This window comes from Mastacembelus armatus, chromosome 6, assembly GCF_900324485.2.
Source record: "Mastacembelus armatus chromosome 6, fMasArm1.2, whole genome shotgun sequence".
NCBI classification, from domain to species: Eukaryota; Metazoa; Chordata; class Actinopteri; order Synbranchiformes; family Mastacembelidae; genus Mastacembelus; species Mastacembelus armatus.
In genome coordinates, this window is record NC_046638.1 from 6,764,560 (window position 1) to 6,791,388 (window position 26,829).

At 38.8% G+C, this 26,829-nt stretch overlaps 3 protein-coding genes across 6 annotated transcripts; 2 read left to right on the forward strand and 1 right to left on the reverse strand.

Annotated features, from left to right (window-relative positions):
- Positions 1-10: 10 nt before the first annotated feature.
- On the reverse strand, positions 11-12,494 carry LOC113133418 (periphilin-1). The gene is made up of 10 exons (XM_026312222.1): positions 12,320-12,494; positions 11,895-11,958; positions 11,508-11,581; positions 10,843-11,076; positions 10,485-10,546; positions 7,911-7,997; positions 7,586-7,695; positions 5,598-5,674; positions 5,133-5,270; positions 11-948 (listed from the first exon to the last, which is right to left on the reverse strand). Coding segments are annotated over exons 2-10 (1,005 nt in total). The 5' UTR covers positions 11,896-11,958; positions 12,320-12,494; the 3' UTR covers positions 11-726.
- A 907-nt stretch (positions 12,495-13,401) lies between these two features.
- Positions 13,402-16,541, forward strand: LOC113132985 (YY1-associated factor 2). Its single transcript, XM_026311475.1, has 4 exons — positions 13,402-13,536; positions 13,811-13,936; positions 15,348-15,500; positions 15,596-16,541. Exons 1-4 carry the CDS (start codon positions 13,511-13,513, stop codon positions 15,834-15,836), a joined length of 546 nt encoding a protein of 181 aa, XP_026167260.1. The 5' UTR covers positions 13,402-13,510; the 3' UTR covers positions 15,837-16,541.
- Positions 16,542-17,343: 802 nt separating this feature from the next.
- Positions 17,344-26,800, forward strand: gxylt1a (glucoside xylosyltransferase 1a). 4 transcript variants are annotated; one of them, XM_026311734.1, is made up of 8 exons: positions 17,344-17,679; positions 20,512-20,604; positions 21,373-21,556; positions 21,696-21,827; positions 21,921-22,172; positions 22,714-22,837; positions 23,043-23,215; positions 25,742-26,800. In XM_026311734.1, the coding sequence occupies exons 1-8, from the start codon at positions 17,465-17,467 to the stop codon at positions 25,901-25,903; spliced, it is 1,335 nt and encodes a 444-aa protein (XP_026167519.1). In that variant the 5' UTR covers positions 17,344-17,464; the 3' UTR covers positions 25,904-26,800. The 4 variants fall into 4 exon arrangements, with proteins under 4 accessions (XP_026167519.1, XP_026167522.1, XP_026167520.1 ...); XM_026311737.1 differs by having other exon boundaries at positions 25,714-25,907; XM_026311735.1 differs by lacking the exon at positions 25,742-26,800 and adding an exon at positions 24,300-25,697.
- Positions 26,801-26,829: the final 29 nt, after the last annotated feature.

Sequence of the window (26,829 nt, forward strand, 5' to 3'; positions counted from 1 at the left end):
GAGACATCAGTTAAAAGGCTTTAGAGTTTATTTACAAAAGCTGAATAAATCTAAAACAAAATCTTAGCAAAAACCTAACATCAGACAAATGCATGAGATACATACAGTACATGCTCTTTCTACACATGGACACTACTGAAAAACACCACACAGAGTTGGACCCTTTCATATTGGTTTCAGAATACTTTATACTGTTACAGTGCGTTAGTTGGACCTGCAGCCTCAGTTGCAAGAAATGCTAATACTGGAAACACACTACACGACATCAGTAAAGACAGAGAAAAGCGTTGTGATAAGACAATTATTTCACTCAGTCATTCTTTCTGCTCTATCAGTTGAGGTGAAGACAGCAGCTGGTTAAATGAGCGAATGTCATCTGTATTTGACAGCTAATGCTTCTAATCTTAATTGTTCAGGCTTTCATGGAAGCTGTATCTTGGCTATTTAGACCTTTAGACTTTAGACCTCCTGAGTTTATTCATAATACTATAGGTATTTCACTTACAGCTATACAATTTATCCATTTTAACAATGACGTAATCCAACAGTCTAAAATCCTATTTATATTTCAGTAGTATCCAAAGCTGAGTTCATGATTTAAAATTTTTAATCGCCATTACTATTATTGAACTAAAAAATATGATTAAAATACAAGAGAAGCATAATTAAATTCTTCAGTCCACATGTAGGATATTTTACCTACTTACAAAAAAAGATTTTAAGTTGTCACTCCAGTGTTTTGTGACACGTGGCTTTCGTGGTGGTGTCCGGTTGCTCTAATACCTCGTCCAGCTCTTTTACAAAGTGCCTGAGGACATCTAGGCAGCGCTGTTTGAGCTCCAAGAGGTTCGCATCCAGTGGAGCCTGCAGCAGGTTATCCAAACTGGGTTCCTTAGCCACCAACATCTTCACCACTGTGCGAAATGTCTCACAGTCCTGCCTGTAATTCTGAGCATAAAACAATCACATCAGGAATGTCAATATCCAAGATGAAGAATACAGTGTAGTAAAACAAAGCTTGACTTTTATAGATGACAGTTCAGCCTGTCCCCTAGGCACTCAGCATATGATAATATGAGCCGTTTTCTAACATTAAGTTTACTTGAAGCTAAAAATAAATATCACTGAGCAAACACACGCAGTGTCTTTGTCACAATGAAAAGAAAAAGCAGAGTGTGATACTCCATACTGAAGACATTGAGAGATTTAGGACTATGCCAGCCTGTCAAGGAGCATTATGGGACAAAGGGGTTCTCTGGGGTTGAGTTAAGAAAACTGGGATCACCTCTCCCCTTAAATTAGAATCATAGGGGCAGAATAACATTATCTTATTGTTTATTTGATCTTTTGGATGGAAAACAGTCCATCTTCATGTCAATTAATTTAAGTGTCAGGAGGTAAGATTTACTTCACAGCTGTTCAGTCTACCTTCCAGGTACTCTATACCTGTGGTATGTTTAGTTCCTAGTCAGTTTAGGTATGTAGGTTGTCCAGGCGTTAGAGAAGAAAAAAAACTGTTGACAGTATCTCATTTTGCATTAACTGTTACATGCAACAAAACATAATCCATCAGCTTTGGTAGTTTTGACAAGAAAAATGCTGCCTGTCCACATAAATCAAGAGTCCAGTCTGGAGCACAATCTGAGGTTAAGCGGTTAAACAGCTATGCTCCAGGGTTCTGTCAGTCATGGGGAAATGTAAAACCACAACTGTTGTTTCTTTGCCTAGATACACATCCCATAATGTGTATCTAGGCTAACTCGTGATCGTGTATCCATCATCAGTACTATATTAATGTAGAGTGATGCCCTACTATTTATAATAGTATTGAACACTCGAAGAGTGACTTCAAACAACCTGAGGCTTTTGTTTAGTGGGCAGAGCTGGATGACTGAACGTTACTTAGTTAATTAGAATTTGTGAAAATATTTGATGAATATTTGAAAATGAGTCTATGGATCTAAAAAGAAATTAGCAACAGTAAATCTCAAGACAATCTTTCCCATAAAAATCCAGGACAGAGCTCAGCTGAGCAGGGTTTTTACAAAAGGTCAAAAAACAAAAATAATATGACCTTCAGTTTGGAACAATAAGACTGGATATTTGTCCCGTGTGAACCACTCACTGTGTTTTCAGGAAAAAGGTCCCGTGTTTAAAAAGCAGCTGAGAGACTAGGGAAAATACCTCATCCCAGGTGCACAATTTACTTTGTGTGCCTGATTAGGCTAAATATATGAAATTATTAAATGACACACACAAAACTTGGTGGGACTCCATGTTGTGTTCTACCTGATAATTACAATGATGGTGAAAAACTACAATCTGTCAAGCTCCCAGAGGTATTCTGTTCTCTGATATTTCTCTTACTGCTTGATAATTCCCCTGCAGAACCAGCTACAGCATGTTCAGCTAATTGATTTGCACATATCTATTCATTCACTAACCCACGTTCTGCACCACCAGAATTGTAATTCGGAACATGGTTTGCTGCAGTTATGGGAAAAAATGTATTAATGTTAAGGCAGGGCAAATAACTATGACTATGGACATTGTAGCAATATAGGTTATTATTGCTGTGTCACAAAATGCATTGTAGACACACAAACAGAAGGTAATTTAAAAATATCCCAGACAGTGGGAAATGTTTGAACCTTGGCTGATGCTTTAATGTCTGCAGATCATGTCAAGAGAATTTGTGGCCCCACATAATGATAGTCCTCACCACCGACCACAGAGGAGTGAGACTCACGACACATGTGGCCAGGTCAGCTTCTTTCAACAGCCTAGGTTTTCTTCTCTGTCTGAGTACAGTATGAGCTGGCCATTCTCAGGCTGCTCTGAACCTTTTTTTTATTTTTCTAATCTTAATTTCATATCACACAACCCAGATTTCCACTTCCTCTGCTACCTCATAAATTAACAGATTGCTCCTTTGTTAAAACATTTTCACTAAGTGAGAATTATCTTGGGGGAGCAAAAATTGGTTCCAGGTTTGAAGATGTGAGAGGAAACATGGGTTAAATGAGACACAAACATGTGGTGTATGGCTCACAAGCCAGGAACCCTCTGATCACTTGATTATCTATGCCATCTTTCAAAACAAAAACCTTCATGAGCTTTTCCCAAGCTACAGTTGTTGTTGACTGATTACATTTTCACTTCATTGTGTCCCAAACAGTTTGAAAGTCTTAAAATAGGATGAGGTAAGGGTTAGAAAAAGTGGGCTCACAGAGAACTATGAACTTCTTTCCCTTGATGGTACTGGGGCTTTAACAGACCATGAGCTATCATTTGTGCACATAAACAAGATTTAGCATATAGCTTTCTCTGAGATGAAGAGCATCGGCCCAAATTTATCACTGTATTGACCAACTGCAGAGTGATTTTAAACTGCGTTATTTTTGTAAACAGGAACAGGAAGAGAGCTTTTGACCTGAGCATGCTCTCTATGTTGTAAGAAAAGATTGTTCTGACTAAGGTCCCTCCTTTGAGTGGGAGCTATGAGCTGATCTTTAAGGCTGATACTAAGGGGCCACACAGGATGGGCTGGAGCCCCAGGAGAAACAGCAACACTAGGGGCCTTACGGGGGAGCCTTAGAAAAGTGGGCCTCTGCCCAAATCGGATGTTTGTGGAGGTCCAAATTGTGAACATACTGACAGGAGTGTGCACTGGAATACTGGGTGGGGGTTGGTAAGTTAGGGCTTTGAGTGAGATTATACATAAGGCACTCACATGGACATTTAGTGAGGCTCTGTTCAAATGAGCACCGATGCAGGCAGGGGTCCTGTATAACAAGGGAAGTAGGCTAATGACTCGAGGGCTGGTACACATTATGGGATATTAAAAGAGCCATTTTAATCACTCAAGTTGCAAACCGGACCTCTCGACGGAGGGGCTAATAGTTGAAATGGATATGTTTCATTTGCACTGATTGAGATGATGAATGGACATCTATGAATATCACTCCCAGGCACTTTGCTGAAGCTTGAATGGATATTTACTGAGCTTTCATGTTATTATTTTGCATCTTCTGATTTGTTCTTCGGTCACTCCTAAAAGCAATCAGTTGCTTCTCTGGTCATTTGTTGCAGCAGAAAAAAAGAGAACGAGGTTTTGTGATTTGTTTACATAAAGTGACATTCTAGTCATTATGCCTGTAATGAAAAGATTTGGAGTTTTGAAACATGTTATGACAAGCAGTGTCATAAGCAGGGATGTTTATTGTGTCAGTGGATTAGTCTGAGGTTTCAGACTTTCTTTATATCCCCGAAACACCCACAGAAAGTATGCTTTGCAACAAACTCTTGGCCAACAAACATTAAGCTATGCTGGTGTGACGAATTAGTTTCTCACTGAACCATCCATGTGATAACAGGGTTCTATACACAGTATTACGTTTGCTGGAGAACCGCTCAATTAGAAAGGAAACAAAGTGGATGAAGTAGTTACATTCTTGGGGTATGTGACAGCCTTGTTTTACACTGCTGACAACTGCTGTGGACTGAAGTGACTGAACCAGTTTAAAGAGGTTTGAGGTCCAGCTCTGCCTGCTACCTGATCTGCTGAGCCTGGCAAATCACTGGAGTGATGGATCAGTGTGTGTTTAACTGAGCCAGAGGCAGATGTTCCAGTAAAGACACAGCAGAGGTTTTTTGCCTTTCACCATGTCTGTGGAAATGGCAGGGTGAGCATGTGTGTGCGCTGGTGCCAAGAGACGTACCACACTGTGGGTGGGCCGCCTGCATCCTGCAGGGCAATTCCTGCCCTGCTTTAACGGGAACAGATAAGTGGTACTGTAGTGGAGAGTGATGAAGGGGAGGGAAAGAAGTGCAACTCCAAATACTAGGTCACAAGAGGCGCCACAACCTGAGGTGCTAAGGACTTTTCTGCTGACTCGTCCTCTTTGTCTACAGCAAAAGATCACCTCAATGGCAGATTTTCCCAATTGTTTTTTGGAATAATAACTAACACCTGGTTAACATGAAGCTTTTGGTCATATATTAGCAACCTGGTGATAGTAATGAAGTAAAGTTAAACTCTAACAAAGACAGTGTAGACAAACTGTATTCCAGACAAAGTAAAAATGAGTCAATTCACAGAAATTAGGCTGTTTCACAAAGCAAATATCTACCTTCTCAATTTCCTGAGCCTTAGCCTTAATGGCCTCCAGCCGACGAGCCTTGAAGTCTTCCTCTGGTGTCGGCTTTGGTTCCACGCTGGTAGTCGCCACCACCTCCTCTGACTCCGCTACAGATGCAGGAGTTTTTTCCTGGCAGGTCAGAGGTTAAGGGTTAGAGCTGAGGTCACCAGGTTTAGAAACTGGTTCTGATTTCAAAGTGTTTTAAATAGAGACAACTCTGCTCTCTTACAAGTGTTGAGATCTTGTTTTTGTGCACGTCTCATTATGCATGCCACATGTCAACAGTAAAAAGAGATGAGACACCATATACAGTACATCTCTTCTTTTTTTAATTTTAAATGAACTTTTATAGTAATTAGTATCAGCTTAGGTGCAAATCCTTGGGACTGTCCAGGTTGGATGTATTTCATAACAGGTAATATTTTTTGTTTAAAATCAGCATCAAAGCTGTTTTACCTTAGAGGATCCTGAGCTTTGAGGAGGCTCCTCCACAGAGTTGCTGGGAATGTGGCTTGTCTGTGCACTGGTCCTAACTATGGAAAAATATCATGGCAGATGAAAATGGAAAGAACAGTGAGTGAACAAGCTGATAATTGACCTAAGACAATTATGGTAAACACCAAGTGGGAGATGACAATAAAAAGATGTTGACAGCAGTCACAGCATTCTTTTATTTAATTTTGTATTAACATAAACCCTCAGGAAACATCCTGCTGAGTCAGTGGCCTGGGACACAAATCTGGATATCTGGATAGAGAATGTTAAACCCTTTTTTCTACACACATTCCTTAGCTCTCTCCACTGTGCTGCCTAATAATGGCAAAAAAACGTAAAATAATATTTTTTGAAATATACTGCTGGGAATAATTACATTACTTTCTACTGTGAGACATCACATAATCAGTCACTTGTCCCCTTGAACAATCTTGAAGTCAAGCTGTTATGAGGCAGCTGAAAAGTATAAATCATTGTTTCTTTTAATATTCCCTTGTTGGAGCCTCCCACACAATAGTGGTTGAGTTCAGCTGTGCATAACTTGAAATATTGTCCTGTGCTGGCTCCAGTGTGTCTACAACAAAACAAATGTGATCAAGTTGTTTGCTTATGCTGAATGAATCTCCCATAGTTATTAGAGTGAGCCAAGGTTAAAACTAATGTGAGCTCCCCAGGGGACAAGCAGACAGTGTTAGGAAGAGATATGTTTAAAATCAAACGGGTTAATAAAAGTGTAACAGCTCCAAATGGCCACAGTTCACCAAGAGTGGGTGTGGGTTTCAGAAATGGTCAGAAGCAGGCAACAATAATGGTGTCAGGACAAAGGCTTATAGACAGTTTGACAATCTGACAAGTAATTCAGTTTAGGTATACTGAGACCTTTACTCTGTGACATGAAGTAGCGTAGATGAGACTCTCTTAATCTCTAGGGAAAACTCAAATATCTCCACATCTGCCCTGGACCACATACCCTCAGTGCATTCTAGTACTATGATTTCAAAACGTAGAAACCTGGTTTCCTTAATTCGGATCAAAGAGAAACCCACTTTAAAATAATTCTATCCAATGTTTAGGGGGATACTGAAATTAAGTACACCTCTAAATAACCAAGTTGAACATTTAACTATTTGCCCCACCCTGTAGGAGCCAGTTTTCATGGCTGATGTCCATAGGCTAAGCTCTGTGAGACATTGGTGGACTGCTCCGCTGCCATCAAGTCACCTACATAAGATTTGCTAGTGCTGGCCCACATGGCAGCACCCACAATGTTACTCACCAGTAATAGTCATCATGGAGTATAAGCTTGACATTGGACAGAGCCTCTGTGTGCATGAGAAAGCCTGGTACACAAAGACTATCACCAAAACCTTATTTTGGGCTGCCCTAATTAGTATGCCAGACGGGAGTGGAAGCTGGAGGTACAACTGTTTTATTACATGTTCAAAGGGTAGTACAACACAAAGCTGAGCTCGCAGCACATTAATATGTTTATACATCCTAGAAATCAAAGCACTAGAGAAATTACAGTCTACCTATTTTCCCCAGACTTATAATAATGCTTATGTCAGATCACTTTAATGCAAGTGCTTGCAACATGAGAATCCATAAATTTCATTAACTCAGCATTGTTAATTAAGATTTGAAGCCTGTAAAAGTTACAAAAGAAAGTGTTTAAAATGACAAACCCAAAGTCAGTGTGTAGACGTTGTTAAAAGGTTAGGTTTGTAATCCATTGCCAGATCACCCCAATAAAACAAGGGTATCCTTTTTCTGAGCCTCTGAATGTGTGCATGGTGTTAGTGTAGTTAACATCTTAATGTGTTTCAGCCCACCCTCACCTGTCACATTACACCTCTGAAAACAGATGCCTGACTTGGAAACTTAAATTCTTTAGCTAAACTTGAGTTGATCCAAGATCCTTCAGAAGACTTCATAGACTTTATACTTACACTTCTGCTGAGATTGTTGGTAGCTGTGGCCTTTGTCCTTGTCGGGAGAGAAACTCTTGTTGCTGGTGTTTGACCCAGGACGCCCATGTGCAGGTGGCTGGGCTTCTTCTCTACAGAAGTAATGAACAATCAGAAGGTTTAGGAGTCCACTGAATCCTCCCAAGACAGAGTTCAAAAATCTATGGGTTCTGTGCTTAGAAATAATAATAATAATTTTATTACTTTGGAGTGGAAGCTCACCTCTACATACCCAAACAACTGCCTAAACCCTGTCTGTGTAAAGTTTGCTTGCTATACCATATAAAATGTGTGTAAGCACACTGACTTGGCTTTTTTGTCTGACAGCAACTTTTGTTGAGGCCCTGATCCTCGACTGCCATTGCGGAAATAAGGACCAGGTCGGTTACTTTTCCTGAAAAACATTTAAAAAAAAAAAGTACAGACAAATCAATCACTGGCAAACAAAGTTGTGTACACAAAGGTCCAGGCAAAAATTTTGAAATTAATGTGGGGTATGTGGAGTTTTCATATTTACTGGTTTATTAAAAAAATATTGGATATTCATTAGTGAATGGCTTTGAATGTGTAATGGAAACAGAATAACAAGAGGGTAAAGGCACAAAGACTCCATGGGGTACTGTGGCACACTGATCAATTTGTGGAATGAAGGCATCTTCCACTCTGGCTGACAGTTGGACCGACTTAGTTTTTTGTTTTTTTCCTCTATGATCAGTCTTCAATTGTATGCAGAGCCATAATTAACCTAACTAAAGAGCTACTGGTAGTTACAATACAATGTTACCAAATCTGTTATTCCACCATGTAACGTAATGGGCATTAATCCAAAAATGTGATAGTACCAGCAATGACACTTCACTGTTCGTTGCACTTAATTTGTCTGATTTTGCCAGACTCAAAGTTTGTGTCTGGCAACAACTTTAAAGGTCCAAAATCCAAAGGTATAGATGACCCAAAGGCACCTGGTTTTCGTGGCCTCTGCATGAACTCAAGCCACATCTCAAAGAGCAGGTCTAACAAGGCCTCAAACTTTTACGACTCATGGTCTGTTTGAAGTAGCTGAGACTTAGCCTGCCATTTGCCAAACACTTAATTGCCATTCATGCAGTACAAAACTAACATCAAAAGACTATGATAAAAAAAAGTTGTGTACTTTATATAGGAAAAGAAAAAACTCTATAGACGGTAAATCAAGTATTTATCAGACAGACATTCACCGGCACACGCATTTAATAGCCCATGCCTCATGAAGAGGCAGAGATACACAGTATGAAGTATTCTCTTCTCTTCTCCTACTGACAGTCATTACACTGAGAAATTAAAACACCAACACAAAAAAATGAATCAAGAAACCTAAAAATAATCATGGTCCTATGGGATAAAACAGACTATTAATAATTACATCTTTGTTCCCTTTGCTTTCTTTGAAGCCTGCACAATGCCCAAACCAGCCCAGTTAGTTTAAAAATAAAACAATACTTCTATTAACTGGATGAATTTATGAAGGTAGTGTAGAAAAACAATAAAAAGCTTCATTTAAAATGGTAGCAGTTGACTGTGCATTAAAAGAGTGACTAATAACTTGGCACTCTACATAAGGAAGTTAACTCATTTCACTGTCTGAGGGCAAAACCTCCACAGGGATCCAAGGAACGTGATTCAAGTGTATGTCACCAAACTCCACTGCAGATCTTTAATATACTGCTTGGCATTATCCCACAAACCCTTATTTGATTTAAAGTTGTACAGTAATTCTATTGGAATAGTTATGGAGCCTACACGTGTAGTCACCAAACTTCATTACTGCTGCTTGGGCTTCAGAGCCTGGTGTGCCTGGGGTTTCTGTCTGCTGTTGATGGGGCTGTTTTATATTTGACACCTCGTCAACATGGACACAAAGTCCTCCTTACAATACATATACTCCCAAAGCATTGTGACAAATCAAAACTAAGTTGGCTATGACATTTAAATGTGGCATTACACTTTATCACAACACTCCATCGGTTAAATGTGAACGTCACCTCAGAATGCCCACCGCTGCATAGAAGAGGTGGCAAAATTAAAAGCTGTTTGTAAATAGTTTCCATAGGTATTCTAAACATGCTATAGTGTCTAAATTTGAAGTTTAGGTAAAAAAAATGTTGACATAACTCTAAAATGATCAACAACAAGTTTTGGTTTAATACAGAAAAGATAAAAAAACCACAAGACATTTGCTATTTAGAATATCTGAGATGTATGTGGGTGTTTAAATGAAAAGGGAGTGGTCCAACTGTTTTTCCTCTCAGAGTGGGGTAGAGGGTGGGGGTGGGGTTGTTTGGCTTGTGAGTAGACACTAGTGCCCTTTGTCCCTCTCTCTAGCTCAGTATGACTTCTGGATAGGGGGGTCTGGGCCCGTAAACTGTTGGTATGTTGAAGTGGCCAGGGTGAGAAGAGCGGCTGATGATGTTGGAGTTATAATGGCTGGACTTAGGTTCTCTGTGTGCAATTAAGCTCCTGAGCTTACCTTAAGATCAGCGTGGTCAAAATTAAAGGAAATATCTTGCCTAAATATTTTTTCCAAAGCTGCCTCTTTCTGCCAATCCATATGCTGAAGCAATCTTTTGTAATGATTTTGTAATGTATTCATTCTCAGATTTTCTTGGGTGAAACACAGCATTATATAATTTCAAGTTTTAAAAGAACTTTAAAGTCTTTTTATGCTTGTGCTTTTTAAACTAATTTTTTCTTATTGATAGTACATGGAAGGAAAGTCACTCACCATGAGGGTCAAATAATTCATCAAGCTAATTAACATTGAATTTTCAACAGGAAGAACTCTGTCTCCACCTAGAGGCAGGTTTAATGTATTACACAAAAAATCCAGACAATTATTAATTACCTTGACGTTAACTGATGCCTTAAATCATCTCTGCTGTAACATGGATGGGAGTACAGGCCATCCTGAAAACAAGATCACATTTACAACAACCTTAATTGGGAAATGCTGCAAAAATGTTGCATTAGTGAAATTGCTGGGAAGCACAAAATTTTCTATAAGAACTTAAACTAGTGCTGTTTTGCTGTTATTCTGACAAAACACACTGGAATACTGTTTCTTAATGTTTCTATTTGAACAGCTAAAAGTAAAAATCAGACAATTCAAATACACAAACACACACTGACTATAGTGCAGTGATCTTTGTGGTAAACGTAGGAGGATTTAGTTCATAATCTATTTGTTCCCAACTTCGTCTTACATTATTTCGTGAGGGTGAGGAATTTCTGCGAAAGCTGCCATAGTTGGGGTTTTCATCGAAGTATCGACGATCTGTGGGTGGGTAATTGCCTTCACTGGGAAATTCTTTTCTGTCCTGGAAATTTTGAGTACCATGATACCTCTTGTCTTCATGAAAGTCTCTGTCATAGTCAAATCTGAGTAGAGGCACGAGACTCCTCCTTTCAACTATATTGACAACACGATGAACTGTCACCTGAAATGAAACAAGCTCATATTTTAGATTCCAGACTGTTAACATCAACAAAAAGTCTAGGAATAGGAATAAACCTTAACATAATTGGCTCTAATGCCCCACCCCCTTGCAACTCTCCATAGGACTAAGCAATATAGATAATGGATGGATAGACACAATACAGAAACTGATAAGGTCTGACGACTTCCTGAAGCCACTTCAATAGCTGTGAAAGAATGAAGAAATTTATAAGTGGACAAAGACAACAGCTGAAAAAGCACATCAACAGAGCAAAACAACAAAATCAGAATGAATACTCCATACTACCATACTACCTTAGTCAAAAGAAGTTAATCACAAGACTGCACTGAATAGAAAAATAACAGCATCATTATACCAGACTCTTTGGTATAATGACCAATGACTGTAATACTAAGAAGTTCTTTCCTTACCTCTCTTGAATCCATTGCTGGGAAACACTCTTCATACTCCTCTCTAATTGATCTTCGACCATGTCGATACGCCACTGCAATGAGAAAAAAAACTAATTGTGTTTTGTGTGGTAATTTCAGGTTACACCTGTGGAGTAACATTTCCAATGTGCATTACATGTCAGAAAGCTTCAAATATCCTGTTCAAGCAGATTTGACATGGACCTGGAAGAGGTCTAAGTCTGCATGAAGGCCCCACAATACAGTATCCCTTCAACTGAAATTACTGCTGGAACAAACGTGATGCACAACAGGCTGTGCCACCACAGAGTCATGTTATCTCTAAATGTCTTACAAATAATAACGTTACTTCACGTTTAACGTTACAACAATGTTGCTTTCACTTACTGTCGAAGAAAATGGCTTTGGTTTCCTCACCGCTCTGCTCAATACGTCTTCAGAGAGCAGGGGCCTACAAGAAGCAAAGGAGTAAGATACAGCCTCGTTTAGGACTCAACATAGACATATTTCTAAGTATTAACTCTAGCGACACACACACATATAAATAAAACTGCTTCGTAACACAAGAGGTCTGAGTTCTCGCTATTTTCACACTGCTCCATTTGCTTTAAATTAAAAATACACAATATTTCAGGTGTTTAAATGCACTGGGGGATGCATGTGAGTGAGGACTCTGTGATTTCACATAATGAAGCTACTACAGTCAACTGGCAACCAGTGACTTAGCTGAACGTTACGACGTTATTATGACTGTATAATAAAGCACTGTTGTTAGCATGCTAGCATGCTCGTTAGCATCATAACACACTCACCAATAATGAAATAAACCCTCCGCGCCAACAAAGAGAGTTTACGTGTTGCTCCTGTCGCTAAATGACATTTGTATGTAAAGCGATGGATAATTTTCTCTTGATGTATATATACAAGTAAAACGAACCAACACTATACCAACAGAACCACGAACTTCTTTTCGTGGCTGTTCTTCTTCGCTTGATAACGGGCAATGTGCTACCGCCCCCTGGTGGCAACGGGGGGGGGGGGTGAATTCAGGTTTCTGGCAGCTCTTCAGTATAAACATACCAGATTACAGTTACAGTTACATTACAATAAATCACTCCTGTGCCTGGGTTATTTTTATATAATGATTCAAGTTGCATTATCTGACCAAACCTGTCAGTGGATTTAGTTCTAACCAGTCTGTTTGGGAATTTAATCAGTAAGTGTATTACTTCCTTAACCTCTCATAAATTGTCTATATAAGAAACTTAACCTGAAATGTATCTATCAGATTTGAAAGTAACTAGGAATCTGAAATGTAGTGCAGTTCAGGTTCATCGTTTACTCGCTTTGTGATTATTAAATTGTCTCTTAATACACATTTTTAATGCTTCAGACAGTCAAGTTTGTTGTTCAAAGTTATTTGACTATTCTGTTAATCTGTTCTTTATTTCTTTGCTGCTGTGACACGTTTCCCTGCAAGGGACCAAGAAGGTTAATTTTATCATATAAAAGAGAAATACATAAGTACAACTCCACCTCAAAACTGGAATCATAGGTGCCACCTCCTGATAGGGAACAATTTATGAATGGTTTATAAGCTGTAATTAATTTATCTATGATATCAAATCATTTACTAATTCGGTATGAATCTGTTTTATTCCTGTAACTCTCAACAATGACTATAAAAATATATTCTGATCAATTATGTAATTCCTCACAGAGTAGATGTATTAACAATATCTATTCTTAGTTCCCATGCCTCATTAAAGCGTGCCCGTGTGCAGCGCAGGGCTGTAAAGTTTACAAAGCGCCTTTCATCGATGTTGTGTCACATTTATAACTCCCCTCTGTTGTGATTACATTAGTAGTGATTGGGTGAGGCCACGTCATGTGACCACTCCTCGACAGGAGTTTCTACGACAGATGAGTAGCAGCTGAATGCGTTTTTTTTGTCACCTGTAACATTGAACCTTTTCAACTCTATCGAGTCCAAGTTTCGCGAGATGGGAGACAAGAAAAGTCCCACGAGGTAAAATCGTCGCTAGTGTCTTTGAATGGAGACTTTAGTGGGCCGTTTGAAAACAGAAAGCTCGGTCAATGGATGGGGCTTTTACTGAAGTGCTCATGGCGGCTGGCTGCTGGTTTAATGTGGGGCAACCGCCTGTGTCAACTGAAACTGACGTCTGAGCAGAAAATAGATCCTCTGGTGTCGTTGCTTCACTTTCCCTTCGATGTGTACCTAGAGGGTTATCTGTGAAGTCCCTGTCTTCACTCAGAATGTGCTGTTGTGTTTTTGTCTGAAGGCCAAAGCGGCAATCGAAGCCCTCCTCCGACGATGGGTACTGGGACTGTAGCGTCTGCACGTTCAGGAACAGCGCTGAGGCGTTCAAGTGCATGATGTGTGATGTCAGGAAGGGGACGTCAACTCGGTAAGAAAAAACTACAGCTGTCAGTTTTTAACGATGAAAGCGCCACTGAACTAGTTGAATTAGCTACACCTGTGGTACTGTTGTGTGACTTTGGTGTTAATAGCGCTATTTTTTTTTTAAAAAAGCCCACTCACTTGCAGGTTTTTTTTTAGATACGCCTATTACAAGAGTCCGGCAATAAGTCCTACTGTCATTAAGGGTTAAATGTTCAGTTTTGGTGTTTGAACGAGTTCTTGATTCAGCTCTATAGTCAGGTTCATGGTCAGGGGGATACTGAAGACAGTGAGGTCCTTCCTGACGATTTTTTCTTGGAAGTTGGCAAATTTGACTACAATTTAGTACAACGAAAATGAATAAAAGATTAATTGTATCCCCAGGCTTTTTAACTTTAGAACCTAATGTTGGGGAAATTGCAGAAAACACACATAAGATGTTTACTGAAGAAAGAAAATCTGGTTAAAAGTAGCTGCTGTTGCAGGGATTAAGTCTTATTCATTGCATATTATTGTGTTAAATTTTATTGCATTATGCAGAGGTGTTGTGATATCTTGTCCACCCCATTTATATTGTTGAGGGTAGACTATATTGTATAATGCAATGCAGTGCAATCAACAGCATCACAAACCACTGCAAGTCAACCCACAAATGTCTTTAGTAGTGCATCACAGTTTCTGTCCAAAGCTGATGGCCACAGGAATGTGGTAACTTAAAGCTGTGAACTGGAAAGTATTACTTGATGTGCATCTAGTATATGTCTGCGAAGATAGGAGGGAAAGGGCTACAGAGAAGTGTTGCACCAGCACAGACTTCGCACTACATCCATGTTTGATTAAAAATAGCAACATGAAAAAAGGAATGCTTCTGAAGTAAAAGACAGTAACTTAGAGATCAAATATATTACATTACATTATAAACGTCTTGAGTAAAAATCGATATGGTAGCTGCTTTAGTACTGTGATGTCACATGTTTGGGTACTGCACCCAGTGAGATTAAATGACAATTGTTTTCCAGATAATAAAAAAAAGAACAAAGGTTGTTCTTACATTATCAGATCTGTAGTAGCCTATTACTACCATACCTTTTTGTGCTATTGCTGGAGAAGAGCCAGGTTAAGTCCACACACACTCTGAGATTACTGAGTAAAGTGATCTTGCTTATATGTTCTCAAACCATTCAGAAGCGTTTAGGATAAGTCTAAACTGCTAAGCTGCTAAACTGTGATCTTGTTAAACACAGCGCCAGAGATGGCCCATGTACAGTGAAAACTCACATTATAGCCTACAGGAACTTCTCATCAAATTTTTAGACTCCTTTTGGTCGAAACAGGATTTAGCACATCATACCACTCTTCTTACAGGTTAAGTTTTTTAAATGTAAGGCTAATTAAAGTTTTTTGTCGTTATCTTTCAGAAAACCACGACCTGTTTCTCAGTTGGTTGCACAGCAAGTAAATCAACAGTTTGCACCACCCACACATCTCAAAAAGGAGAGAAAAGAAAAATCTGAGAAAGACAAAAGTGATAAGGAGCCAGCACTGAAAAAGAAAAGCCATAAAAAGATAAGGTATTTAACTCATTTTCTTTGATGTTGTTGGGCTTTCTTGTAGCTGAAATAATTAGTTTTCAAACTCTGTTTCTGTTTATTTCTCTCTGCACCAGGCCTAGGTTAAAGAACATAGACAGGAGCAGTGCCCAGCATCTAGAGGTCACAGTTGGAGATTTGACTGTAATAATCACAGACTTTAAGGAGAAAACCAAACCCACGTCTACGTCAACAAGTGCTGCCTCAGCAGACCAACATAGTCAAAGTGGCTCAAGCTCTGATAACACTGAACGAGGGGTGTCAAGATGCTCTTCGCCCCATGGGGAAGGCTCCTCAGTTAACGGAGAGACTCACTAACCTTCACCTAGTTAGCACAGCTCACTCTTCTGCACTCTCAACAGCCTCAACCAGAGATTAAACTTCAATATGCAGATTTTTTTTTTTTAATAATACTATAAATTCCAATATGAAAGCATTCACTTCCATTTGGGGTTGTATTTCTCACTGCCTTCCAGATGATAAAGAATTAAGGAGTTAGGGCATTGCTCAATTTAAGGAACTGTTTATCATGATGAACTAAGAAAGAAACGGTAGCATTAAATCCTGGATATCAGGGGAACTGTGCCACGTGTTGTGGTGACCTGTGTTTTAACACTCAGCATTACATCAGCATCGCACTCAGGTGGTTGTTGCTGCACAGAATAAATGATGCATTATTAATGAAAATATGAAGAAAACATCTCAGAATTGTAGTTTATCATTTGATATTGATATTGTTATTTGCACTTAGTGGCACTCTATGTTCATGATACCATTTTTAGCATTATTTTCTCTTTACTGTTATCAGTAAATCCTAACACTGTTGGTTACTGGCCTTATCCAGCTCTCATTCTATGCCATTGGATGCAATAATTGTTTTACTGTCTAACATTTGAGTAAAAATCTTGAACAGCTATTCTAAGTATGCCTCTCCTTTACTTGGTAGAGTTAAGCATGATTTAATCTATAGAATGGTTTATACTGTAAAATAATGTTAAATAAAGTAAGTTGTAGATACTTGGACATGTTTATTTTTTATTTTGAATTCTCCATTATGAATATGTTGACAGCTAATGGATTGTTTCATTGAAATGTTTAACAATATTAATAACAAGCCTATAGATTTACATTGTGTAACTGGGTCCAGGTGGCTCATTTAGTAGTTTTACTGTATGTGTGTTTTATTATTACCCTTTTCCATTTTATTACACTTGTATCTCAATGGGCTTAAAAGGTGCAATGGGAAATAACTAATTACATTTACTCATTTACTGTACATTTAAGTGCAATTTAGTATTTTCACATGCTGCATTTCCTGTTAACTGCATTTTAGGAATATTGTACACTCCACTGCATTTATTTGACAGCCAGGTACTATAGACAGTGTGATTTTTAGAACCAAAACTTTTATGAATTAATGAAATATATTTATATGAATTAAATTAACAGCTATATGTTTTTGTCCACATGGCAGGTTGTTTTTACGTTTTGATAACAGTAGCTACTCAAGGATAGAAGATCTGGGGAAATAATTTATTATGGGAAAATGTAAAAATGACAAAACTGACACAAACTGCAAGATTTTTCTAAAGCGTTTACTAAAAAGAGGAGTTCCTACAGTTGACGTCTTAATTTTTTACAAAAATGTTTAACCCTGTGTTTCTACAATGTTAGATATGTTTCCCATATATTGAATGATATATGTGCCAATACACCGTGCTTTGTCTGGGTAATGTTAGCAAATCTGAAAGTGTTGCTGTACTGTACACGAAATATATTGTCAGCTGGTTAACTAAAGAAACACGTGGAACAGAGGTGGGTGGGGCAGAAAATTGTAAACAACCGAGCTTAGTGGCTTTACCTTGAGAGATGGATTAGTTAGCTCGTTGTGCTAGTACATCAGGCGTACAAAATGTTTCGTTAGCGCCTGAAAATTAAAACGCAAAATGCGATGCTATTTTCACGCATTTCTCCTGTGCACGGTCTTCACCTTTTTCTCCCTGTTGTATGTGTTCAGTCAGCTAGCGTCCACGTTGGAGCACCGAGACGAGTGGAATCTGAAAGAACAGATACCCGAAAGGAGCAGTCATGACACGGGGCACCTTCTCAGGGAAAGGCCAGGACTGGCAGGCCCCAGAGACCGCGAAGAAGAGCTTGACAGGTATTTTAGCTAGCTAACGCTGGGTAACAGTGTGTCGCCTTACTTTATTTAATTGCTGATATTAGCATTAGTTAGTTTTAATTATATTTTCAGTTGCTATTAGCCCAGAGTAGCTTGAACAAAAACAATAGTTTAATGCTAGCTAGCTAACGTTGGCACTGAAGCGTTAGCACTAATACTACTTAGCTGGCTAAGAACTAATAACTAACTAGCTAATAATAAGCTATAATAATTAGTATTTGTATGTTAACTACTGGGGTTTTATTAAGTTAGCCAAGTTGGGAAATATATTTAGCATTTTAACTGCTGTTTTACACCCACGGTCTAAACGTTAGCTAGCTGTTAACTGTTAACCATGTGTTCGAAGCTGCTAACTTCATCAGACCCCACAGAAATACAGCTTAATAAATATAGTTTAGCTAATACGTTTAGTTGCCGCATCGGGGCTTCTGAGATGTGTCTCATTGTCTGGGCCAGCTTGGCTGCTCTGGCCAGTTCAAACAGTAAACACCATACTTTAGCTAGTGTTTCAGTTGTGTGGTCTAATTAAATAAAGGCCAAAGCCAAGTAACAGAGACTTAACATTTCATTTTACTAACAAAATTTAAATTGACACCTAGATACATTTTTATTAGAAGACCAAATCTAAAATGAAATTAAAATCAGGTGCCACAGATAACACTAGTGGAAACAAGAAGATCAAGTTAATGTGTAGGATGGAGATTGTATCTCATTATGTATGATCACGTAACGTTGCAAGAATCTACATGTCTAAATTATAACGTTAGCTACAAAAGCAGACTTGCATAACATTGGTGTTTTTTCTGATGAACTTCTTTTGTATATAGTTTCCAAAAAGTTAAAAGACAGGCCTAGGCAGTAGCATTGAGGAGAAAGGACTCAGAGCCATGTGACTGCTCAGTTGTCTACAGCTGTCACTAGAAGACTGACAGGACTGGACTGACAACATGCTAAAAGGCAGGAGGCGTCCCATTATGTTGTGCATTTCCAGTACAATTGGCAAAGTGTTTCTATACAGATGCAGTGATTTATTGGTGCTTTTCAGTTGTACACAACAGTGACATTTATTTAACAGCATGTGTAAAAGATGTATAGTTGTGTTAAAATGTGTTGGCCCCTTTCCTGATTTCTTATTTTTTGCATGTTTGTCACACTTTGTTTCAGATCATCAAACTAATTTAAATATTAGTCAAAGTTAACAAGTAAACACATCATGCAGTTTTTAAATGAAGGTTTTTGGTATTAAGGGAAAACAAAATCCAAAACTACATGGCCCTGTGTGAAAAAGCGTTTGCCCCCTGAACCTAATAACTAGCTGGGCAGCAACCCTTAGCAGCAACAACTGCAATCAAGCATTTGCGATAACTTGCAATGAGTCTGTTACAGTGCTGTGGAGGAATTTTGGCCCACTCATCTTTGCAGAATTGTAATTCAGCCACATTGGAGGATTTTCGAGCATGAACCACCTTTTTAAGGTCATGCCACAGCATCTCAATTGGATTCAGGTCAGGACTTTGACTAGGCCACTCCAAAGTCTATATTTTGTTTTTCTTCAGCCATTCATAGGTAGACTTGCTGGTTTGTTTTGGATCATTGTCCTGCTGCAGAACCCAAGTTCACTTCAGCTTGAGGTCACGAACAGATGGCCGGGCATTCTCCTTCAGGATTTTTTCGTAGACAGAATTCATAGTTCCATTTATCACAGCAAGTCTTCCAGGTCCTGAAGCAGCAAAACAGCCCTAGACCATCACACTACCACCACCATATTTTACTGTTGGTATGATGTTCTTTTTCTGAAATGCTAGGTTACTTGTACGCCAGACGTAATGAGACACACACCTTCCAAAAAGTTCAACTTTTGTCTCGTCAGTCCACAGAGTATTTTCCCAAAAGGCTTGGGGATCATCAAGATGTTTTCTGGCAAAACTGAGACAAGCCTTTATGTTCTTTTTGCTCAGCAGCGGTTTTCGTCTTGGAACTCTGCCATGCAGACCATTTTTGCCCAGTCTCTTCTTATGGTGGAGTCATGAACAGTGACCTTAACTGAGGCAAGTGAGGCCTGCAGTTCTTTGGATGGTGTTGTGGGGTCTTTTGTGGCCTCTTGGAAGTGTCGTCGCTGCGCTCTTGGGGTAATTTTGGACGGCCGGCCACTCCTGGGAAGGTTCTCCGCTGTTCCATGTTTTCGCCATATGTAGATAATGGCTCTCACTGTGGTTCGCTGTAGTCCCAAAGCTTTAGAAATCGCTTTATAACCTTTTCCAGACTGACAGATCTCAATTACTTTCTTTCTCTTATGTTTTTGAATTTCTTTGGATCTCAACATGATGTCTAGCAAACACTTTTTCACACAGGGTTATGTACTTTTGGATTTTGTTTTCCCTTAATAATAAAAACCTTCATTTAAAAACTGCATGATGTGTTTACTTGTGTTATCTTTGACTAATATTTAAATTTGTTTGATATCTGAAACAACAAGTGTGACAAACATGCTAAAAAAAAAAGAAATCAGGAAGGGGGCCAACACTTTTTCACACCACTGTATAACACCTCATGCAGCATCTAAATGTATTCATTTATGATCTAACACTGTTATTTTTAGCTAAATTACTACCTACCATTCATGTAGTTGCTAACCAACCCAATTCTATTCAATAGTTTATTTTTTTGACTGTATATAAATGACCACCATTTGTTAAGTAGCTAACTCTAGGAAGCACTTCAGGATAGACCTAATCCTAAAGTATATTATTCAGATGTCGAGAGATTAATTAAACTTTAAGGATCGCAAAGCTCATGTTTTCATTCTGTCAGGTGTAAATCACTATCAGTTTCTTACTGGAATCCATATTGGAGACTGCCAGCTGATGTTTGTGGAGTGAACTGCTTATGGGAATCTGCAGTTAGGTATGCCTGATTTTGTGCATCTTTATAAAAGATACCAATTATGTTTTAATAATCCTTGTATTTCCATTTTCACCTTTCAGCTTCCTGGTTCCACAGATCAAACAAAAGACCAGCTCTATTGCTGCCTTCTCAGTATGCCTTGTGACTATTTTTGTACTATATAAGTACAAGGATTTCTTAGAAATCAAGCATGCTGACAACTCAGACAGTGGCAGCACTTTAAATTAATCTGTAAAGCCACCTCTTGATTTTGAGTGCATAAAGGCTGTGTTAATCTGGAAATATATCTTTTTGGGGGGTTTTTGTGTTGTTATTTTAACTGTTAATATGTGTTATACTTTTCAAAGCCTCAGTGTTATTACTACAGTGGCAAAAGGAATGACAGTACAGATCTTGGTGCATTGTTGTCTGTCTTGCAGCTGTATGATCTGTAGTGGGCTTGCCATTCTATGAAATTGACAGATAAAAATGGACAATTGCCAAAGTAGTCCCTCAAAAGTGTGACTAATTACATGTATGATTTCCAGACTTATAAGTAGTAGTTTACCAGGAGCACTTAGAGGCAGTACAAAGCATGAGTGAGAGTCCTGTTCTACATCCCATCATTAATGAGAGCTCCAGCCCTACAGGGTTGAGTACAGGTCAGCTGAACCTGCTGATATCTTCATTGCTTTGTTCTCCCCTGCAATTGTCACTGAATCCATGTTGCTGTAAAAACTAAAAACCGGGTTTAAACACTGATTCGTTTAACTCTCTTTTGACTTGTAGAGAGAGGTCATTTTCTGCAGTCAAGGAAAATAGTGATGAGAGGAGTCACCTGGCTGTGGTGGCCTGTGGCCCCAGGTTAGAGGAGACTCTCACCATGTTGAAATCTGCTGTTCTCTTCAGCAAAAAACCTCTGCACTTTTACATCTTTGCTGAAGATGATCTACATGACAGTTTCAGAAATGCTGTAAGTGTCTTGTTCTCCTTCCCATTAACACCAAAACATTGATGCCTTTGCGTATTTATTTATTGCCTGTACACAGCTTCTTAAGTAAGGACTAGATTTATGTAATGATTTCTATCATGTCTGTGCTAATCTTTAAAAGCTGGAGTCCTGGCCCAGGACAGTTCAGACCAAGTTTACCTTCAAAATCTACCCCATCACTTTTCCTAAGGAGAATGCCAAGGAGTGGAAGAAGCTCTTCAAACCTTGTGCATCTCAGAGACTCTTCCTACCAGTAGGACTTGAGTGATCTCCTATACATACAGTATGATATGTAAGAGTTAAAAATTTGCACCATATTATAACAAATTTGTTGTCTTATCTTCAGCTGATTCTGAAGGATGTGGATTCTTTGGTCTACGTGGACACAGATATCCTGTTTCTGCAGCCAGTAGAGGACATCTGGTCCCTCTTTTCTCAGTTCAATTCAAGCCACTTAGCTGCCATGGCTCCAGAGCATGAGGAGCCACGCATAGGCTGGTACAATCGCTTTGCCCGCCACCCTTATTATGGCAAGACGGGCATCAACTCAGGTGTCATGCTCATGAACATGACACGACTCAGGGAAAAAATTTTTAAGGTACAGTATGCTGAAAGTATCCATTGGTATCTTGTCAGTTAAACATACCAGTGTATCATGGAAAAGACAAAATACCCAAATATCCCCAAATACAGTATGTAATAATTGAACTTTTTTATTTGCATATATAAATATTTTTCACATGCCTTCAGTTTCTGTGTTGATGCAATCTTGACCACTCGTTTAATGTAGGCTACCTCAATGTTAATAGGCCATATCACGTTTGATATTTGTTGTGAAGAATGGAGGAATGTAACATTTTCTGTACCAACATTTTTATGTTCAGTCCATACCTGGAGCATTTAGTGTGGCAATTTTTGATATTGCAAAATAGAACTAGCTGTACTAACAAGATTGACCACTTGAGGTCACTCTTGTAATTCCTTTCAGTCATCAAAATGAACACTAGTTTGACAGAACAGTTATGTTGAGTTACTGTGAAGTCTAGAGAAAAGAATTCATTTTCCAGAATTACAGGAGTCTGATTTTCTGATGCAATATAGTATAAATGTTCTCTGATTGCTGTATTTTGTCCTTATAGAATGACATGACACCAGTGGCATTGCAATGGGAGGAAATTTTGATGCCACTTCTCCAGAAGTATAAACTCAATATTACCTGGGGTGACCAGGACCTTCTTAATATCATATTTCATCATAATCCAGGTTTGTATAACAATACAATTTGGAGTTATGAATATTGCATTAGTTCAATATACAAACAAGAGTGCACTGAAGATGTTTGTTGTAGTTTTGGACATTTACTATCAAACTAACAAAGATTTGATTTGGTGTGTAAATGTTTCTTATTAAATAATCCCAGTTATTTAAAATCCTCATTAACCCAACCATGTGCCCCACTGTGCTGCAGAAAGCTTGTATGTGTTTCCCTGCCAGTGGAACTACCGTCCAGACCACTGTATTTATGGCAGCAACTGTCAACAGGCTGAACACGAAGGTGTCTTCGTTCTCCATGGTAATAGAGGAGTCTACCATGATGACAAACAGCCTGCGTTTCGAGCTGTCTATGAGGCCATCCGGAAGGTAGAGACTGCATCACTAACTAAAATTCAGTGTTTTTTCCTGAGGACTATATGGTCCAGTAAAAAAGATGGTATTTGCTTAAAGGTCCAAAGTTTGATAATTTAAAAGTAGAATTGTGTATATTTATTCTTCCAGAAAGCTGAATTAAGAGTATTCCAGACACAGCCTGTTGGAAAATGTGAAGCAAAGTAATGTTTGAAAGGCTTTGTTTATTCTAGTAAGGAGTGATTCTTTTTATAGACTGTCTTTCTAGTGCCTATATATCTTTAGAGTGCAGTTTTGTGGGAAGACCAGACTATTTGGAGAAACATTTACTAGTCATTACATTATCAATAGGTACTCCAGGCCATTCCTTTTCTCCTATGGATGCTTCAGTCCACCAGTGCTTAATCAATAGGCTGTTAAACATTTCCGTCATCCTGTGGTAGCCTTTCTAAACCAGACAAATTGGCTCCACCCAGCTTCCACCATTGGAATGGTTGCTTTAGATGGTGTCAGCTGTAAGACTGATATTCATGAAGTGCATTGCAGAAAGGCATTTATTGTAATGTTTCTGTCAGTTCAGAACAGGTCAAAAGAAGTCATCACTTTAAAAAAAAAAAAAAAAAAAAAGCTGCCACCAATCTGTGTTTTTTTGTTTTTGTTTGTTTTGTTTTGTTTTTGCCAACCAATCCTATTATAAGACCAAAATCAACAGCACATTTTTCTGTTTCTCAATACTTGCCCCAAGATCAGTCATGAAGGCATAGATCTGTAAGAATGGGTCACGTATGTATACTTGGAGTTTTTAAAAAGTCAAAATAATTTCTTAGTTGTGTAGTCAAACCCTGTGTAAAAATCAAAACATTTTCAGGATGGTAGCATTCTTAAGTTGGTACGACATCCAACAGAACCCTGCCAGCAAAAAAAAGAAGTCAGGACTTGTATTAAAAAAAAATATGACACCTGTCTGATTTACTTTAAATGCTGTTCAGCTTTTAGAGGTTTCCAACACATCCATCATCAGTGAGCAAGCAAGTCAGACAGAGAGCTCTCTCAGTGCTGCACTGGCAGCTCACTTCCGATCTGCTCTTGTCGATTTCAGCACACCAGTCAACATGCAAGCAGCAATTGGGGGAGCAAGGGAAGCTTCATTAGCTGGTCTCCATCCATTACCGCCACAGGGCCCTGCCTGGCCGCTATCAGAGCGGGCAATGTTCTCAGCCATTAAGTAAACGAGCAGGCTTCATTATGGGGCACTCGGCCCTCATGCCTCCATCAGTCTCTCCAACAGCACAAACACACATACAGAATCCAAGACAGCATATACCAGATTCCACCTGATTTTTTGAGTGGAGGAGTGCTGTGGTTTGTTATTAGTAAGCATAAAACATGCCCTGTATTAAGTACAGGGCATGTTTAATATTAGATATAGGGCTTTATATTACAGTTAGTTTATTAGAGCAGTCCCTAGTCAAACTAAGGAGCATTTTATCCTTTGTAAATAACCTATACTCGGAAGCTTTTGTCTGCTCTTCCTGTTGCTTCAAACTCCTCAGGTCCCCACCCTTTTTTGTAGGACGGTGCCTGGAGCAGGCCATTCTTTAGGAAATTCTCATTTCTATCCCACCAAGAGCTCCTTAGCCAGGGCACCTCCCAAGGCAGGCTCTCCCAGCCAGCAGAGGAGCTTGCAATAAAGGGCACTACCATTACCCAGCCAAGCCCACAGAAGAGTTGTAAAATTTTTAGTGCTGATGCTCGTTGGAGTCATCATGATGGCTGTGTGGACAACGCACCAGCAGCATCCACATAAAAATCGATAGGAGGCTGTTAATGGTGCTTTATTGCTTGCTGCAGTATATGAAAGATAATAATGAAAGTGTGCTTTGAGTAACCAAATGCCTGACCAAACTGGAGTCAAATGAAATGCTATAAAATTGTGATTTCTTTGTGTACACTAGAGCAATAACAGAATGGTTTACCTCAATATAAAAACTAAATTCTCTACATATTATATGTGACAAAAGCCTTGGGTGCTAATGTTAACTGGTTGAAGAACTGCAGGTTTTGTCTTGGATGTTTTTTTTAGTGATGCAAAAACATACAGTAATGAAGCCTGTCTGGAATGCTGCAGTTGTAGCTTATACCATCGCTGTCACGCCTTACTGAGTCCATTCTTACATAGTTGTGGTAATAGATATTCATCATCCAAACACTCTGAATTGACAGATATGAATCAAATGCAGAAAGTTATTGTCTTGAACCGACAGTGATAAATGTGGCACTTATTTCTTTGATTTGATAGCAGTTCTTACTGTCCCATCATGGCTGTCACAGCAGGCAACAGGTGTCAAAGCAGACTCTTCTGCTTGATTTTTAAAGCATTTTTTTTTTTCAGTCTTTCCTGAGTAATATCAAAAGCAGCAGGAGGAAATAAAGTGGGTGTAGCTACTGGTGACACATACCACTGGATTCACGATTTTGTAATAAAATCTGATGTTTAGATCTCATAAGCGCAGAATGTGCACATTTTTCTTGTCATCACAGTACCCGTTTGGTGAGAATATGGAGACCTCATTGCTCCAGCCCCTGGAAGAATCACTACTGACCACCACACATACCTACTGTGGAAGAGCCAGCCACCTGCTTACCAAGAGATTAAAGCAGAGTGTCATGTCCGTTCAACAGGACATCACATGGAGAAGATAACCACGTCACCACTAAATTACTTTCCATGACTGTGTCTTTGGAAGTATAGACATTGATTTGAAACACTCCTGTGGAGGCAGTTAGCAGGAAGACTCAGGTCAACACTGAATCATCATCTGTTTACAAACTGTGGAAATGGGGAAAGGTAAATGTGGGTTTTTGTTTTGTTTTTTTTATGTTGAAGTGAAGCCTATATTGGTACATATCAGTCCAATAAACACACAAAGTCACAAAAGATTCACCAGGGTGGGAAAAGCAGAATGACTGACCTCCGCAGAGATGTCATAGCTGACAAGGAGGAGACATAGTGTATTTCAGACAATCAGGTTGTATTGTTTTTATTTTGAGAAATAAGTTTAAATCAGTATTGTTTCAAGATCTTTGTGAAAAGAGAAACACAGCAGGGTACTTCAATATGCTGTTCTTATTGGGACTGTTTTAGTGTAATTTCTTTAATATGATTTTGCATATGAGCCTTGAATCAGTGCTTTGTCACTGCAGAATATCATGGAAAAGGTTCATTGCTTTCAGGTACTTCTTATCTACACTCAGTTCAGTTCATTAATAATACCTTAAATTTATTGAATTTGATCAGTATTTATTATTGTGTGACATATGTGACTCGAAGCGCCTTTGAGGTTTAACATGAGCATATAATTTCATACACTCTGGTATACATTTTTCTGTAAGAAGAACAGTGTCATATATTTTCCACTAGAGCCAATTGGCGTTTATGAAATCTGCTCTAAGATACGTTATCAACAAATTTGCACTTATTGATTTGAGAAGATGAAACACAAAAATCATATCTGTGGCTGTAATGTTTTCTTGTAGCGCAAGTTAAACATTTAAATGTACATCAAATATATGAAAAATAAACTATTTTATGAATTTTAATAGCTTTCAGATTATTGACATATTTCCAA